Source organism: Ananas comosus, linkage group 4 (assembly GCF_001540865.1).
Source record: "Ananas comosus cultivar F153 linkage group 4, ASM154086v1, whole genome shotgun sequence".
NCBI classification, from domain to species: Eukaryota; Viridiplantae; Streptophyta; class Magnoliopsida; order Poales; family Bromeliaceae; genus Ananas; species Ananas comosus.
In genome coordinates this window covers 1,286,036-1,303,855 of record NC_033624.1, presented here as the reverse complement: position 1 = coordinate 1,303,855, position 17,820 = coordinate 1,286,036, and the positions used below count along the sequence as shown (strand labels likewise).

Genomic DNA, 17,820 nt, shown 5'->3' with positions numbered 1-17,820 from the left:
ACTCTTTGTATCCAGTATCCGCTAATTTTATTAATTTCTTCTAAAATTAAGAATTCAAATTAATTTTCTAAACTCTAGTATATAAAGGGTCTAAGATTTACACATTTATAGGAGTGCATATGTAACATTTTCCTAAATAAAATACTAATTAATTGGGTAGTGGGTTTTGGGTACACTCTGGGGTCTACTTTAGCGAATACGTAGGAACCACCTCACTACTGTTTATCTGAAGTCCCATGCTAATCCTCGTCATCGGAGCTTTTAAAAGGGTCCCAACCCTTCTCTCTCTCTCTCTCTATCTCTCTTTCTCTCTCTCCGCTACTCCACTCCAACAAGAGAACTACCAAAATCGAACTCGTCACCGAACGCAAGAGGAGGAAGAAGAAGAAGCGATACTTCCCCGCGTCTCCAATGGCGTGGAGGCGCCTCGCTCGAACTGTTCGTCACCCTCGGCCGCTTCCCCCGCTCTGCGGCGCCGCGATCTCCACCAAAGCCCCTTCTTCCGAATCGGTTCCGCCGCGTTTCGGTTTCTCTCGTCTTCTTCCTCTCTCTCCCCTCGGCGCCGCTCCGATCTCGCCCACTTTCCCTCCATGCTCCGGTTCAGTGAGCTCTTCTCCCAATTACATCGTTGCTTTTCGATTTTTATGAGAAATTGAGAAATGGCTTTTGTTTGGATTGGGGTTTTGGCCCATTGTATCTGATCCTTTTTCTCGGTGTAGTTGATCGGTCGATGTGGTTTGGGGAAGGCGATGAGGTGGTTTTCAAGCCAAGCGTGGGTTGATGTGCCCACTGGTGGAGTTGTGGAGGTGCCTCTGGCGCAAACAGGCGAGGGCATCGCCGAGTGCGAGCTCCTCAAGTGGTTCGTCGAGGAGGTGAGAAAGATTTTTCTTTGATTTTTTTTATGATCAATTTACGGTTTGGGTCTTGTAGAAATTTATTTGATGGAGTAATTTACGGTGAGAGGTGATTGTGGTTTGCTTTTTCTTTTTTTTTTGTGAATTGAGTATTGATTTGTTGAGTATGAATGCTGTGTGGTTGGTTATAAGCGTAAGGTGCATAAAAATCTTTTTTTTTTTTTTACGTTGGCAGAGAAAATAATATGAGGAAATAGCATAGCACAAATAAATGGTAATGTTAAAGCAATTTGACATGCAAAATGCGGCTGCACAGATCATACTTAGGGCCTGTTTGGTCATAGTAGCGATTCTTTAGAAGTGGTCATTGAGTAGAGCTTCCCAAGCCATGCGCTTCACCCAATATTTGTCGTACAACTTCTATATTTGAGAAGTAGAGGTGGCGGCAACAGGATGGCCAAAAGCTTTTGGTTAACAACCAAATCAAAATAGGCTTCTGAACCAAAAAGAATGCTCCAATTTGCTGCTTTTGTGCCTGCTCTAGTGTGAAACTGTTAAAAAGGATTCAGTTCGAAATGTTGTTATGACTTTGTAAATTGCTGTACTCAAAAAAGACTCCTAAATCTTTCCTGTCTGCCTAAACCCCTCAGCACGTTGGCTTTAAGCCAAAAGCAGAAGCTTCAATTCGGATATTCCACTTTTGTGGTCAAGAAGCCTACTTAGGCTTCTAGTGTCAAATTGGATTTTCCACTACATAGTTCTCGTCAGACCAAACATACTGTTTCTTTGTTTGAATTGAAAGTTCAGTTATACTGATTCTTTCTCAACTATATAATTGTTCACAGGGTGGTTGTTAGATATTAATAGAATGTCCAATGGCAGGGTGATCAAGTGGAAGAATTTCAAAGGCTTTGTGAGGTACAAAGTGACAAAGCCACTATTGAAATTACAAGCCGCTTCAAAGGAAAAGTCCTTCAAATTCTTTTTGTTCCCGGTGATATAGTGAAGGTACTGCTGCATGAGCTTATCTGTGACAGATATTTATTAGATATAGAACAATTTCTTTGTATACTTTGTTTCATTTCACTATTTATGTTACTTTGACAGCCAAAAAATCATTTGTTCTTAGGTATCCTTCGTATCACTGAGTTACCCTTGTGTGTAATAAGGCTTGGTTAAGAAGATATTGGCCTATACTATACAATAGTTAGTGACTATTGTGCTTAAAAATTAGCTGTTTTACCGACCGTCCCTAGAGGAAGTGGCAAAGGGCTTGGTGGTTGGTACCCGAGACCCAAGTTCGAATCCTAGTTGATTCATATTTCCAGCTAAGTTTATTTCTAAATGAAATAAACGAAGCGGGTAGCGTGCTACCTATCTCTCTCTCTCAAAAAAAAAAAAAGAAAAAAAAAGAAGCTGTTTTCTGCACTAATTGTTGAACCATTCAATAAGATCTTTGGAATCCAGGAGATTTTATAAAGTTCTGTGAGGAGAAGTTCATAATTTCTTTAAGGGCATATGAAATATGCGCATTATTTTTCTTGCACATATTTTGGCATATATGCAAGCACTTCAAGCAGCTTTACAGTAGCTCAGGATATGCCGATATGAAACTTTAAATACATAAAATGTTTTGTTCATTTACATCTGTCCTGTCTTTCGAATATAGAGAGAAGGGTCTTTTAAAATTTAATGACTTCAAGCAGACAAGAGTTATTATTTAATTTACTTTTTGAATAGCTATTGTAGCGGAAAGATCCTGAGGCTACATAGTGTGATTTTCGTAGGTTGGTGAGACTTTATTGAAGATTCTTGTTGAAGACACTCCAAGCTCTTTAGACACTCAAAGTCCTTTGACATCTGTCTCTGATTTTGCTGGAGTAGATTGTGAAAGCTCATCAGATGCAGAAGAAGAGATTGTTGGGGGAATTTTAGCTACACCTGCCGTTAGGCACCTAGCAAAGCAGCATGGTATAAACATAAATGATATTCGTGGAACAGGAAAAGATGGAAGGGTTTTGAAAGAAGATATTCTGAATTTTGTTTCTAGCAAGATTACAAGCCAAGAACCACCTTCAATTTCACGAACTATTATTGATGAAGATGAACTTGAGCTACTGAACAATGGGAAAACATTAAATATGAATTTTGTCGAAAATCAACATTATGAAGATAAGACGATTCCTCTCAGGTAATTGTTTATACTTGTATCAGATTATACTGAAAATCAACATAATACTGCTAAGATAATGGCTAGAGCCATGGCTTCTGACAAGAGAAACTACTTTTCCAATCTTGCTACACCGAACAATGTCCTATCAATTGAACTCCTTTTCCAATCTTGCTACATTGAACAATGTCCTATAAATTGAGCACCAGGAAATAACAGAGTTTTCTTAAACACAAAGTTGTAAAATTTTTTATTATGTAAATAGATGATTTTGCAGGGATATTTATATGTGAAAACCCTTAATTTTGATTTATGCATTTGGTCCCTTATAATTTATGATAAATTATTTCTTGGGCCTTTTATATGGATCTTGTTCCAGTTTAGAGAAAACTTAAGCGCTAGTAGAATTGAAGAGAATGTTTAACATTTCAGGGGATATCAGAGATCGATGGTCAAATCAATGAGCATGGCTGCAAAAGTACCCCATTTTCATTACCTAGAAGAAATAAACTGCGATGCTCTTGTAGATCTTAAGGCTGCATTCCAAAGTGGAAATACAGATCAAAATGTCAAGCACACATTTCTTCCTTTCCTCATAAAGGCTCTCTCAGCGGCTTTGAGTAAATATCCTCTGTTGAATAGCTCCTTCCATGAGGAAGCCAATGAAGTTATCGTTAAAGGTATCTCTTATATTCTTTTTAGGTTTCAACATAAAGAAATGCAACTTGCTTTCATTTGATTTTATCTATTATAAGAGAATTTCACTACTAATTCAACCAGTTTCTTGGGGATCTCCTTTGAATTTCATGTTGTTCAAAATTTTGTTTACTATTATTTCATAGTGACATCTATATAAAATTAATTCGCGGAGTTGAAGGAATTTTATGCTTCGTATGATGCCACAACTATTGCTATCACTGCAGAATATCTCTTATGTACAGAATTTCGATTATACTGTCTTATTTATGTAGGTTGGCACAATATTGGAGTTGCGATGGCCACTCCTTATGGTTTAGTTGTGCCGAACATAAAGAAGGTTCAATCATTATCAGTATTGGAGGTCAGCTTTATTCTAAAGATACACTTATTATTTTGCTGTAATGCATGCAAGAATTGATTTAATCATGGCCATTCTGCAATCAGATCACGAAGGAATTGTCGCGGCTACAGCTGTTGGCATCAAATAACAAGCTAAGCTCTGAAGATATTACTGGGGGAACAATAACATTGAGCAACATCGGAGCCATCGGTGGAAAGTTCGGATCTCCACTTCTTAACTTACCTGAAGTGGCCATTATTGCAATTGGACGGATTCATAAACTTCCCCGTTATGATGATGATGACGAAACTATATATCCTGCTTCTGTAACCAATGTAAGCTGTCATATTTTGGGTTATTATGACTTGACCACCTTAGCTAGACGTCGACATATCTTGTATGTAAACATTGACGTATGGCTTTCATAAATTCACATCATGAAAATCCAATTAAGCATACTTTTGCAACATTTGTCGATGCAAAATCATCGCGTTTAACAGTGATTTATTCGCGTGCAGGTGACTATCGGGGCTGATCATAGAGTAGTAGATGGAGCCACAGTTGCTAGGTTCTGTAACGAGTGGAAGCTTCTGATCGAAAAGCCGGAGCTGCTTTTGTTACACATGAGATGATTCAGATAAAAATAGCCCAATTGAGTTAAAAATTCTGAAAAAGTTTGGCTCCTGAAGCTAGTGATTATTCAACTAGAAAGAAGCTTTTCTGAAATAAAGGCGAAAGTAGATATGTTTTGTTGTTGGAAAGCAGCAAAATAACCAATTTGTCTATGCATTCAGCAGACATTTGTATACATATTTATATGAAAGTGAAAAATGAAATTTGATCTTGATATATGTTGGTTCAATTTTCTTGAGTAATTGATATTTTGCTTGAATGAGCAATAATTTATGCTTAGTTGAGTTTTCGAAAACTTTTTATTTTGCTTAGGGAACAGGGGACAGTGAGAGATCTTCGGTAATGACGACGAAGTTTTATTTTTCTAAAAATCACGCAGGTGGATTTAAGTAAAAATTGTATGTCAATCTCTCAATTCGAAATTAAAGATTCTGGAGAGATAGAAATAGCTTTTAAATATTCAGTGTTTAACACACCTTTAGAAAGACCCTAATAGGTGAAATCAAGTGCTAACGGGGAAGCATTACGTAACCCGGATTCGCTATTCATCGGCACGCATTTATGCTCAATTCGAGTACATTTTGGACTCCTGTGGGTTCGGACCCGATCTACCCGATCCACTACCATTAGCTCGCTCCGATCGTGGTTACAACATTCCACTGGTACATGGCACGGTGCAACTTCGGGCCGGGCTGCAACATGGCACGGTGCTTAGCTGCCGTGTCGGCCCGGCCCGGCCTTTAGGGCCGTGCTGGGCCTATCCTCCGGTCTCATCTTTTCTCAAAAAAATTATTTTTTTTAAAAAAAATTAAATATTCGTTATTTTATAATTATCTGTTATAAATATTAAAGTTTTTTGTATCAAAATATAAATTTAAATAGAAAATTTAACCTTCATATTTTCAAATTATATTATTTTAAAAAAATTTTAAAGATTTAAAGGACCGGCTCGAAGCACGGCCCGGTCCTTGCCTTCTGAGCCAGAGAGCCGTACTGGGTCGCAGGCTTCATAGATCCGGCCCGGCATGGAGAGACCCGGATTATAATCCGGGCCGGGCCGGGCCGAGATTACTCTTGCCCGTTTTGATCCGGCACGGCCTGCACCTCACCCTCTCCTATAAATACGAAACCCCGCAAGCAGTCCAAAACCCTAGAAGTCGAAAGAGGAGAAGGAACCGCCGCAGCGAAGGAGGAGAAGGGCATCGCTAACCGATCGCCATGGTAATCCGTCTAATCGAAATTCTTTCTCCTCTTACTCTATTTCGCTTCTACTCACCTTGTTCGATCGGTTCTTCTTCTTATTCGTAGGGTATCGATCTCGTCGCCGGAGGAAGGAGCAAGAAGGCGAGGCGCACGGCGCCCAAATCCGACGATGTTTACCTCAAGCTTCTCGTGAAGGTGAGATCTCACGCAGATCCGATGGGCTTTTGTTGTAGATGTGATCTCTCTTTCCATTTTGAATCGGATTTGATAGGTTTTTAACAACTCTTTCGGATCCATTGTTGTATCAGCTTTATAGGTTTTTGGTTCGTAGGACGGGGAGCAAGTTTAATGCGGTGATTTTGAAAAGGCTCTTCATGAGCAGGACCAATAAGCCTCCGATCTCCCTCAGGAGGCTCGTCAACTTCATGAGTGGAAAGGTTTTGGTCTCTAATGCCTCAGCTTTTCTATCATCTCTTTCAGCTTAGTGACAAGGATCTGATTGTTTTCAACTTTTTTGTTCTGTTTTTCCTAAAATTAGGAGGGTAAGATCGCCGTGATTGTGGGGACGGTGACCGATGACAAGAGGGTTTACGAGGTGCCGGCGATGAAGGTGACGGCTCTGAGGTTCACAGAGACGGCGAGGGCGAGGATCGTCAATGCCGGGGGAGAGTGCCTGACCTTTGACCAGCTCGCTCTTCAGGCCCCTCTTGGGCAGAACACGGTATGGGCGCATTCCTATGTTGCTGTTTTTCTCATGCATTATGTAGCACGCTTAAATGTTATGATATGTTGCTTCACTTAAATGTTATCTTTGCACAGCAAATGTGAAAAAAAGGAGTTTTTTTCCTTTTTCCTATGGTTTTCTGGTTTAGTGCTAGTTAGGAATTACCGGATGACATTTGTAGCAGTTGCGGATAAATGTGTTTGCTTTTTTCCTTGAATGCCTTTCTTGCGGCGACTGCTGTACATGACGTTTGGAATCATATTGTTGTTTGTGTTGATGCAAATTGCAGTCGTTTACCTCTAAATTTTTGTCGTCATTATTGTTGACTTCTCTTTTGATTGTGAAAAATACACACTGTGGAAATGGTGCTAAACAATATTTAGATCAAGTGACTTTGTTGCTGTAGAATTGGCTTCTTTTGGTTGAGTGAAGGTGAATTATGGCTTGTTTTGGTTCCCAGTGATGTTCAATTTGACCATGCTAATACTGATATCCTTTGATGATATGCTATTAATTGTTCTGAGGGAATCAATATTTTGATGCTTCATGCCCTGTGAAGTTGTTTTTTCTTATCTGGGCCGTTCTATAGAAAATCTTATATCATTGAGCTCATTTTAAGCATTCCGTGACTGTTTTGAACCTCACGATGTTTTGAGATCTCCTTGTTAAGCTCTCTCTCCTGACCTCATTCATGTATGCTTCCAAGGTTTTGACTTTTGATGTTTATCCTGCAAATGTTGCAGTGATGATATGTTTTATCCCAGCTCATTATGAGATTTCCATTGAATGGAGTATCAAGGAATGGAGAATAAAACATTATCTGAGCATATGTTACTACAGCAAAATCTTTCTTCTCTCAATTCTCTTCTATATATTGTTGCATTTAAAATAATTGTCCTTCTTACTATGGTATCATCCTCCCTTTTTTTTTGGTGATTATGTACGTGAGTCAACCTATTTTTTAGTTAGTTTTTAACTATTGTTTAGTTAGCTTTTATTACTATTAATTCTGTTCTTTCACTTCATGTTGGGCATAAGTTGAATAGGATGAATGTGATGCTAATCTAATACGTGAATGTTTGCAGGTTCTTCTAAGGGGTCCAAAGAATGCTAGGGAAGCTGTGAAGCACTTCGGCAAGGCTCCTGGTGTTCCACACAGCCACACTAAGCCATATGTGCGTGCGAAGGGGAGGAAATTTGAGAAGGCCAGAGGAAAGAGAAACAGCAGGGGATTTAGAGTTTGAGTTGGTTGGCTTTTTTTTTTTTTTCTATATTTCGTCAATGGATTAAGAACAACTGTTTTCATTGTCTGTCAAGACTTGTTTCCAATTTTGTTAGAATGTTTCTTATTCAGGAAATGTCGATGTATGCTTGATCCTTTGTGATCAGGAAAGATTGTTTAGACTTGGGGGTTATGCGTGTGTTTCATCTGTTAAATGTGTTTGCTCTCTTCAATGCCTCTTGCATTAGAAGCCTGGTTTATATTTCTCTTACAGCTAGAATCTGACTGTTCAGTTAACAGCCATATTTTTGCATCATCTCTGTATCGGTTTTGTCATTTGGATGTTTAATCGTGAACTGGAAGCAGGAGTTTGAATGCACGACTGCTTGCAGATTCAACAGGTGCAATGAAAATTGTTTGACAGAACCTAATTGCAGAGCTGCCAATGTTTCCCTGAGCACCTAATGTATGCAACAGTTGTGGTGGAAATGGTTGAAGCAGAAAATGGGAAACTGCTCTTGCTTTGCTATACAGTTTTAGTGTAGGTTAAATATAGCTATCCAGTAAGGCAACGTAGTATTGTGAAGCGCCAAGTCACATGGTCGAGCCAACACTGTTTAATGTGGATCCAAACACTATATGAATCTATAGCAAATGCCCAGGACTCTATTGTGGTAAAGCAGAATAACTCCGAGAATAAACATTTTTCAACATAAAGGGTGAACTCTCATCACAGTGAGAACCCCTTCTTCACACCGCCTTTTCAAACTATAAAGTTCTTTCTCTTCATAGAAGGTCAATATTATTCACAAATGATTAATTTCCTAGAGTCCAGCTATGGTACTTGTAAAAGCACCAAGCACTTGATGCTTGTAAGTTTTTTACCGTTAGATCTATTTCTCGAATCATTTTCAACCATTAGATTATACTATTCAACCAACCACCCACTCAACCCTAGGAGGCCCACATCATCCTAACCGTATATTTCTTAATCCAATGGCTAAAAATCTACAAACAAATAACTTGATACTTTTAAAAGCATAGGAGCTCAATTCTAATTTCCTATGGTCCAAACAGACCAAGAAGTTTCAATCATTCAAAACTAGGAACCAAGGCTCTGGTCTCCAATTTCCTTCTCATATTGCTTGCCAGTAATCACAATATGAGCAACAAAAAAGCATGCAAGCATTCAATATCGGGATATCATACCTTTTTTAAATGATATCACTCTTGAAAATGCAACTGGATTTGGTGGGCAAAGGCGTTATAGATCATTGTTTTCCCAGTCATTCAACACTAACATTCAACTAGCTTTGCACACAAGCACATACATTATCTCATGCGATTATGCTAACAGCACAATCATTATTACAAGCCCATTACATGTAACTTTTCTGAAAAAAAGTGTAGTCAGTTAGAATTTACCAGCTTTAGTAGTACATATAACTGAAACAAGATAAGCTGCAAAACAAAAAAAATAAAAAAAAGTTCATTGGAGATCTAGAACTTTCGAATGAACTCATAAATGTGATCAGAGATCTCATTTGGCTTTTCTTGGTTAATGAAGTGGCCCACTCCTTCCATTACAACAACATCTTGAAGGAAGGGAACATCCTTCCTGAACCCACCCTCGTGTATGTAAGCTTGAACACCTGGGGTGTGGTAGGTCAAGTCCAAATCCCCCACAATAAATTTCACAGGCACTTTTATTGGCTCCCCTGTCCAAGGTGCTAATAGCTCCCAGTTCCTGCATATTATTGAACGAAAAATGTCACTCCATTTCAAAGTAGAAGAGATAATTACATATTATATGCCCTTCTAAATTATCAACTTAAAAAAGACAATCCTGAGTGCACTTAAACCAACAGATTACATTACAAGAATTAAAAGAACATGGACCAATCGCAGTTTATTGAATGCTAAGGAACTTTTACCCTCAGATTAACGAAAAAAATAGCTATGCTTGTTGGTTAAAAAGAGTCATGAAATTAAACTAAGCTTCTACATCATAGAGTAAGGTAAATCACGAGAAACATACAAGTTCATGCATCGGTAGTAGTTCAATCCTCCAGTAAAGCCCGACTGCTTGAATTTGCTGGCGAAATAGTTTATATCTTCTTCAGACAACCAAGAGGGCAAGTTAATTACTGTATCAAAGGAGCCGCCAAATCCTTTCTCTTTGGACACAACAAGAGCCGATGGCTTGCGATATGTTAAGAATTTCTTAATTAGTAGTGCGGTGTCAATGCGAGCAAATTCAGCTTCAGCCACTCCAGGTTCCTGCAGAGCATTCAAGCAAGTATGTAGTGATCCATGGAACCAGACCAGCTAAAGGAAAAATACTACACTCCTAAAAATTAGTAATAAATCCTCGACCTCCAATTGTAAAAATCAACACACTCTCTATGGTCACCATTGGATTAAATACATGCATGAAATGTAAAGAGGCCCTAAACACTGATATACCATTCTTGCAAAATCTATAACTAATTTTGACTGCGATAACATAATTCGATTTTATAAAAGGACTCGCCTGGAATCGGCAGATATAGTGATCTTCTCCAAAGATTGCCCTAATCGAATCCACCGGCCGTCGCGACGGGTGGCGGGCGTTGAACACAACGCTCAGGTTTACCAGCGCCTTCACCAAATCCGGCCGGAGCAAGCACAGGCTCCATGCCACCACCGCTCCCCAGTCATGCCCCACCACAAACACCTGTTCCAAATTGTAAATTCAAATTCAAATTTCAACTCTTCTTGATTTAGGGCCAATTAAAACTGAATTTAGTCCCTAAAGTTTGACCCGAGCCCTTATAATTTAGCATGTGAGCTCTTCTTAAAAACCTATGCTCCTGCACCATCTTTGTGTGTGCGCGCGCGCGTGCGCGCGTCAAAATCAAAATTTTGCAAGTAAAATCAAAATCAAGGACAAAGTAGATATCAAGGTTTTGATTAAATTAGAAACTTCCTAGATTGATCTTATATGAAATGGCTGAGGAATAATGTTAACACCTTCCATTCATATGCATGGTAGTGATCGGGTTAACCATATATATTGATTAAAGAGGTGATAAAAGAAACAAAAAACATAAATTTACGACATTAAATGGCGGATATGGGCATTTCATCTCACAATCTCTTGAAACTGAGCAGCTTAAGGCCGCCCAAACTTTCATACATACATATGAAATAATCCGAAACAATCGTTATTCTCCTAAAGCTCAAGCTTCCAAAAAATAATATTTTTAATACTTTACCTCCAACACTCCTCATCACGTTTATGCCCGAGACTATATCATTTTGTCTAACTCTCTCTCTGTCTCATCTACAACACTTTTTGATTAAGCCCAAAACGTGAAGTTTGAATTATAGTGAAAGAAAATTAAATAAAGTTAGGGTCATTTAATATTTTATACGCGACGACATGTTATCTTGGAAAAACGATAGCAAATGGTTGAGAAATAGTGGTAACGAAAACGGTGGTGCTAAATGAATTACTTGTTGTTGGCCGAGGGATTGGATGAGGGCGACGAGGTCGCCGATGACGTGGAGGACGGAGTAGGAGGAGGGACACGGGGGCGCGTCGGAGTCGCCGTAGCCGCGGAGGTCGGGGGCGACGGCGCGGAAGCCGCGGCCGGCGAGGGAGAGGATCTGGTGCCGCCACGTGTACCAGAGCTCCGGGAACCCGTGGAGCAGCAGCACCACAGGGCCCTCCCCCTTCTCCGCCACGTGCATCTTGATCCCGTTCACCTCCACCGTCCGATGCGTGATCGTCTCCATTCTCTCTCTCTCTCTCTCTCTCTCTCTCTCTCTCTCTTCTCTGATCTTTGTTCTTTCTTCTTCTTTTTTTTTTTTAAATGAAGCAGAGAGTTTTAGATATAATCTAATCTTATGATAGGGATGTGATCGTGTCAAATGCAAGGGAAAGGAAAGCGACGAACGGTGGAGGATTAGTTACTGTGTTTGCAAGGCCAGAATGGTCGAAATAGACGGCCGAATCTTTATTTCCGGATTAACCAATATCCGTGCCCATTGTTGGGCTGGAAATGGGCCTAATTAAACATAGCCCATCTTAAGACCAGCTTTCCGAATCTACATGCTACATTCGGATGTCTCAAGAAATTATCGTCGAAAACTTTATTTGGTTGAGATCTTGATTTTTGCTCCACAAATTATCTTGTATGATAATATATTTCACTCATGAGATGATTTATATTACAATCTAGTCACTTGGCCATACTACTCGTCCACCAAAGTAGGAGATTTGTAATTGGTCCATGCAAGTACTCTAAGAAAATTATCTGTGTTAACTAAAATTAATACATCAGCAATTTATAAAGATACTAAAAAAAAAAAAAAGTGTTAAAGTCATGCATTCACAGCTCATAAAAATAGTTAGTTTCTGATAAATTATATGAAACAGTAGTTGCACTCCAATAACATAAACTACTAGCGAACTATTGTTTCAAATAATTTAATAGTTTCGCCAGCTGCTTAAATTTATTCCTAAAACCACTTACTACTACACCTAATAAAATTAGCTAGGTACATTACACAATCAAAACTTTTTGATGAACTCGTAGATGTGATCAGCAATCTCCTGTGGCTTCTCCTGGTTGATGAAATGGCCCACTCCTACCATGATAACAACCTCTTGTAAGAGGGGGACATCTCTCTTGAACCCACCCTCGTGTATGTACTCCTTAGCACCTGGGATATGGTACGTTAAATCCTGATCCCCCACAATAAACTTGGCTGGTACTCTGATCTCCACTCCCGTCCACGGCGCCGTGAGCTCCCAGGTCCTGCACATTTGAAACAGTGAAAAGTTTTTTTTTAAAATTTAAATATTTCTATATGTTGTTGTTTTAGTGCATTTATATTTTACTATCCTGCAGGAGGTTGAATACAACTGATGAATAAAATGATAGAATAGTAAAATACAATCGCGGGAGAAATACTCACGAGTCCAGAGCGCGGTAGTAGTTCAATCCTCCGGTGAAGCCGGATTTCTCGAATTTGCTCGCGTAGTAGTTGATGTCCTCTTCCGAGAGCCAAGGTGGAAGCACAATTTCCTTATCAGGGAGCGATCCAAATCCGTTTCCTCTTGGCACAATAACCGGGAGTGGATCGCGGTATGTGAAGAATTTCTTCAGCAGCAACCCGGTGTTAATGCGAGCGAATTCGGCTTCGGATCGTTCCGGATCCTGCAGTACTGGGTTTATTTTGATCATTCGCTTCAATGATGAATTAACAAGGCTCAATTTAAGCTGTCCATTAATTTTATCGGAGTCTAAATTTGACCTGAAATGCGCATATGTAGTAGTCGTCGCCGTAGATGGCCCTTAACACCTCTAGCGGCTTCAGGTGCGGACTCCGCGGCTGGAAAGCCACGCTGAGGTTCACCAGCGCCGTCACCTTGTCCGGCCGAAACATGCACAGGCTCCACGCCACCATCGCCCCCCAGTCGTGACCCACCACAAACACCTTTCATGCACAAACACTAGGAACTTAATTATTACGCCTTTTCTTCTTCTTGTTGTTGTTGTTTTTTTTTTTTTTTTTGCTTCAATTTTAAGAGAATTTTGCGTATGTTTTCCTTAAAAATAGAAGCATTCATTCATGTGTATAGTACTACAAAAGTTACAAAATGCAACATGCATGTACTAGGCTAATAAATGTGTTTGTACAAGCTGAGAAATAACAAAAATAACCTTTTTGTTAGAAATAGTTTTTATTTCTATGAGAGTTTTCTCGCGTTAGAAAAGCTACCGTAAAAATTCTTATTTTTTCAATTGATGATATTACTTTTGGCATGAAAATATGGGCTATTTATCAAAGCATAGACACTTTTAAGCGGTATACAAACAAATATGCGGACGAATTCTTGAGCTCTTTATAATTAAATATATATTTTGTATATTCTGTTAGAGCGCATTTCATTCGCATTATATCCTGTCCGAATTATTAAGAATCTCGTAAATTTTTTAGAAAATTTAATGTGTTTGATTCATTATGCGTGAAATTCCGTGGGCAATGCAAAATTACTAACACTATAGGATTATACTAAAAATGTTACTGAAAAAGGGGATGGATATATATCTTGAATATACTAATTACTAGTAATCTTATAGCTGATGAAAATTTTCAAAATTTAAATTCAAAATCTAAATTTGAATTTAAAATTCAAATCTAAATCTTTAAATTTGAATTCAAAATTTGGATTCTAAAAAAAATTATATTTAAAATGCAAACTCAAAATTAGAATTTAAATTTAAAATTTAAAATAATATTTAAATTTTAATATAAAATTTTAAATTTAAATTCGAACTTGAGTATAAACTTTATTCTCAAAATTGCTAAAATCTACCAAAGGAACTAAATACAATAATCTTATATATACAGTAATTTATTTTACGTTATTGCACCGGACTAAATCTACTTACTAATGCAACACTATTAGTTCGAATCTTTTATTTATAAATTTTATTTTATATATATATATATATATATTTAGTCAGTACACGTGACATAATTTATTTGAGATTAAATTTGTTTTGAAAGTGATCGAAAAGAGGACCTTATCTTGACCGAGGGCGTGGATGAGTGCGACGATATCGCCGACGACGTGGAGCATGGTGTAGGAGGCGGCGGAGAGCGGAGCGTCGGTGCCGCCGAAGCCACGGAGGTCGGGGGCGACGGCGCGGAAGCCGCGGGCGGCGAGGGAGACGATCTGGTGCCGCCACGAGTACCAAAGCTCAGGGAATCCGTGCAGCAGCAGCACCACCGCACCCTCCCCCTTCTCCGCCACGTGCATCTTGATCCCGTTCACCTCCATCGTCCGATGCGTGATCGTGTCATCATCCATTCTACGTACCTCTCTTTCTCCTTCTCCACTCTCTACTCTCTCTCTCTAGATCTAGTCTATACTCTATAGTAGTGTGCATGATCGATAAGATATATATATATATATATAGAGAGAGAGAGAGAGAGTTATTAATCTACAGAAATATAAAGTTAGGGAAAGGGATTAATAAATGAGGGAGTTGGCAGAGGCTGCATTGGGGAACGGACGATCCGAAGAAAAGTGACGAGGCGAACTTTATCTCGTGGCAGTACTGCAGTACAGGTAGGTGAGCTGCTCTTTATGGAGAGCCTTCTCATCCTCCTTAGGCCAATTTGCATAAAAAATTCACTTATTTTGAACTTTTACAAAATCGGACCATCTTTTTTATTTTTGCAAATTCGGTCCGCTTTTTCAGCAAACTGATCAAAATATCCTTATTATTTTTTCTCTTTCCTCTTTCTCTCTCCTCTTCGTTTCTGTCGTTCTTTTTTTTTTCTCGCCGAAAAAAAAGAGGCGGATCGGACCGTCGCCTCCCTCCTCACCCTCCTTCACCGTTGCCTCCCTCCTCACCCTCCTCTCCACCGCCCACGACCCCCTCTCCTCTCCCCCGCCGCTGCCGCCGAGTCCACCCCCACCGTCGTCTCCGTCGCCGTCGCCGAGCCCACGGCCATGGCGGCGGCGGCCCCATGGCCGCNGTCGGGCGCGTTCTTTTTTTTTTTTTTTTTTCTCTCGTTCTTTTTCTTTTTCTTCTTCTTCTTCCTCCTGCTGGAGCACTTCTTTTTTCCCCTCTTCTTCTTCTTCTTCTTCTTCTTCTTCTTCTTCTTCTTCTTCTTCTTCCTGTAAGAGCACGGGGCGCGCCACGGCGATTTCCGGCCTCGCCAAGCGGCGTCCACCCGGCGGCGTTCTGCAGGGAGGGGTCGGCACCGGCGACCGCGAGCGCCGCGGCGAGACTGGGGGCGCGCGGGAGGCGGGCGACGAGGTAGAGCGGGGTGTCGCAGCCGTAGACGTCGCGCCGGTCGAGGGCGGCCGCGACGCGCGCCGCCCGGCGCTCCGCTCTGGCAGCGTCGGCCGCCGTCGCGATCTCCGACGACTGCTTCTTCTTCTTTGTAATGGTGTAATGGTGCACGCGGGCCGGTGCACGCAGCGGCAGCGGGCGGGCACGCGGGCGCGCTGCGGCTGCTTCTTCTTCGTCGTAATGGTATAATGGTGCACCATTACACCATTAATGGTGTAATTTCATGGTGTAATGGTGTAATGGTGCACCATTAGTGTAATGGTGCACCATTGCACCATTACACCATTAATGGTGCACCATTACACCATTACACCAATGCACCATTACACCATTAATGATGTAATGGTGCACCATTACACCATTAATAGTGTAATTTCATGGTGTAATGATGCAATGGTGCACCATTACACCATTTTTATGGTGTAATGGTGCAATGGTGCACCATTACACCATTAATGGGGCGTGGGCTTGGCGACGGCAATCGAGACGACGGTGACGGCGACGAAGACGACGGTGGGGGTGACGAGGGCTCAGCAAGGGGAGTGACAAGGCGATTGGAGGGTGACGAGGCGGTCGGCAAGGGGCGGGACGTGGGCTCGGCGACGGCGACGACGACGACGACGGAGACGACGGTGGGGGTGGGCTCGGCGGCGGCAGCGGGGGAGAGGAGAAGGGGCTCGGCGGCGGAGCTTCGCGTGAAGAGGGAGACGATCNCATGGCCGTGGGCTCGGCGACGGCGACGGAGACGACGGTGGGGGTGGACTCGGCGGCAGCGGCGGGGGAGAGGAGTTGGGGTCGTGGGCGGTGGAGAGGAGGGTGAGGAGGGAGGCAACGGTGAAGGAGGGTGAGGAGGGAGGCGACGGTCCGATCCGCCTCTTTTTTTTCGGCGAGAAAAAAAAAAGAACGACAGAAACGAAGAGGAGAGAGAAAGAGGAAAGAGAAAAAATAATAAAAGTATTTTGGTCAATTTACTGAAAAAACGGACCGAATCTGCAAAAACGAAAAAAGTGGCCCGATTTTGCAAAAGCCCAAAATAAGTGAATTTTTTATGCAAAAAGGCCTCCTCCTTAATCCATGCTTAATTACTCGCAAATTAATCTGCCAAAGAGATTTGATACTAATTAACGAATGCGCATAAATTAAGAGATAGGCTTCTTTATTTTTTGACAAATCTGTAAACATTATGCCTTAACCAGTTTATTAATTACCATATGCATACTATAAGTCTATGATATAATTTTTATACAAATAAATAACTTGTTATTTTTGTCTTATTTTTTGATCCTTGTAATGCTTACGCTATTAATGAACCAAATTGGAACTAAAATAGATGAGAGAAAAATAATAAGATCGTGGATTTATGTAAAATAATTGTGTTTTAAATTAAAGTGTAATATTTTAATTATTTATACTCTGCAAAAAATTTTATAATAATTAAGGCAGAGAGCTTACTAAGTACATACACCATAATGCGTTTCTTGCAGGTGTCACCGTTCAGAGCATTAACAGTTGTTAATTACTACTCGCAACTAAAATTACCATTCGTTGTATACATCGAGAGTATCTACAAGAGAAATGTTGTACTGATTGTTCAGGCGAATTCATTATGAGAAATAATACGGCACATTCAAAAATATATTTTTAAATCTTACACTCTACTTATTCAAGAGTACACTCTACTTATTCAAGAGTACACGCAAGGTTTTTAAGATATTGGGTATCAAAAAATAAACTTATGATAAAACTAGCATTATAAAATTAAATGTTAGGTAAATAATGTGTAAAATTTATACTTACTCTCGGCATGTAAATAGCATTGCTTATTCTTTATTTTTAGTTAATATATATTTTTAAATTTATTTTTTATTAGATCATCTTGTAAGTAATAAGATATCAGGATTCATTTTATTTAAATTTCTCGTACTGTGTTGCCGTAGATTTAATTCCTCCCATATTTTTGGGTTTAACCTTGAGTGTGAAACAACCGTTGTACTCTAAAAGCTTAAATGAGAGAAAATTAATATGCTAAGAGCCTGACGTGACTCGAACTCAGGACCTCCTGCTCTGATACCATGTGAAATAACCGTTATACTTTAAAAATTTAAGCTGTTAG

At 40.1% G+C, this 17,820-nt stretch overlaps 4 protein-coding genes across 5 annotated transcripts; 2 read left to right on the top strand and 2 right to left on the bottom strand.

Moving 5' to 3' along the window:
* Window positions 93-4,925, top strand: LOC109708651 (lipoamide acyltransferase component of branched-chain alpha-keto acid dehydrogenase complex, mitochondrial). Of its 2 annotated transcripts, none has more exons than XM_020230463.1 (8): window positions 93-603; window positions 720-872; window positions 1,737-1,862; window positions 2,642-3,045; window positions 3,457-3,704; window positions 3,996-4,084; window positions 4,168-4,398; window positions 4,582-4,925. In XM_020230463.1, exons 1-8 carry the CDS (start codon window positions 412-414, stop codon window positions 4,693-4,695), a joined length of 1,557 nt encoding a protein of 518 aa, XP_020086052.1. In that variant the 5' UTR covers window positions 93-411; the 3' UTR covers window positions 4,696-4,925. The 2 variants fall into 2 exon arrangements, with proteins under 2 accessions (XP_020086052.1, XP_020086053.1); XM_020230464.1 differs by having other exon boundaries at window positions 489-598.
* LOC109708652 (60S ribosomal protein L18-2) lies at window positions 5,808-8,105 on the top strand. Its single transcript, XM_020230465.1, has 5 exons — window positions 5,808-5,917; window positions 6,005-6,094; window positions 6,208-6,336; window positions 6,438-6,620; window positions 7,709-8,105. Exons 1-5 carry the CDS (start codon window positions 5,915-5,917, stop codon window positions 7,865-7,867), a joined length of 564 nt encoding a protein of 187 aa, XP_020086054.1. The 5' UTR covers window positions 5,808-5,914; the 3' UTR covers window positions 7,868-8,105.
* LOC109708909 (epoxide hydrolase A-like) lies at window positions 9,123-11,705 on the bottom strand. The gene is made up of 4 exons (XM_020230838.1): window positions 11,344-11,705; window positions 10,379-10,561; window positions 9,884-10,125; window positions 9,123-9,592 (listed from the first exon to the last, which is right to left on the bottom strand). The coding sequence occupies exons 1-4, from the start codon at window positions 11,623-11,625 to the stop codon at window positions 9,346-9,348; spliced, it is 954 nt and encodes a 317-aa protein (XP_020086427.1). The 5' UTR covers window positions 11,626-11,705; the 3' UTR covers window positions 9,123-9,345.
* Window positions 12,229-14,905, bottom strand: LOC109708908 (epoxide hydrolase A-like). Its single transcript, XM_020230837.1, has 4 exons — window positions 14,426-14,905; window positions 13,150-13,332; window positions 12,811-13,052; window positions 12,229-12,650 (listed from the first exon to the last, which is right to left on the bottom strand). The coding sequence occupies exons 1-4, from the start codon at window positions 14,711-14,713 to the stop codon at window positions 12,404-12,406; spliced, it is 960 nt and encodes a 319-aa protein (XP_020086426.1). The 5' UTR covers window positions 14,714-14,905; the 3' UTR covers window positions 12,229-12,403.

Coding starts and splice junctions, on each gene's coding strand:
- LOC109708651 (XM_020230463.1), top strand. CDS start 412: ATGGCGTGGAGGCGCCTCGCTCGAACTGTTCGTCACCCTCGGCCGCTT. Junction 3,046..3,456: donor GATAAGACGATTCCTCTCAG/GTAATTGTTTAT, acceptor TTAACATTTCAG/GGGATATCAGAGATCGATGG. Junction 4,085..4,167: donor AATCATTATCAGTATTGGAG/GTCAGCTTTATT, acceptor TTCTGCAATCAG/ATCACGAAGGAATTGTCGCG.
- LOC109708652 (XM_020230465.1), top strand. Junction 6,095..6,207: donor ACCTCAAGCTTCTCGTGAAG/GTGAGATCTCAC, acceptor TTGTTGTATCAG/CTTTATAGGTTTTTGGTTCG. Junction 6,337..6,437: donor TCAACTTCATGAGTGGAAAG/GTTTTGGTCTCT, acceptor TCCTAAAATTAG/GAGGGTAAGATCGCCGTGAT.
- LOC109708909 (XM_020230838.1), bottom strand. CDS start 11,625: ATGGAGACGATCACGCATCGGACGGTGGAGGTGAACGGGATCAAGATG. Junction 10,562..11,343: donor AATCCCTCGGCCAACAACAA/GTAATTCATTTA, acceptor AATTTGGAACAG/GTGTTTGTGGTGGGGCATGA. Junction 10,126..10,378: donor ACTATATCTGCCGATTCCAG/GCGAGTCCTTTT, acceptor AATGCTCTGCAG/GAACCTGGAGTGGCTGAAGC.
- LOC109708908 (XM_020230837.1), bottom strand. CDS start 14,713: ATGGATGATGACACGATCACGCATCGGACGATGGAGGTGAACGGGATC. Junction 13,053..13,149: donor ACTACATATGCGCATTTCAG/GTCAAATTTAGA, acceptor CCAGTACTGCAG/GATCCGGAACGATCCGAAGC. Junction 12,651..12,810: donor TACTACCGCGCTCTGGACTC/GTGAGTATTTCT, acceptor TCAAATGTGCAG/GACCTGGGAGCTCACGGCGC.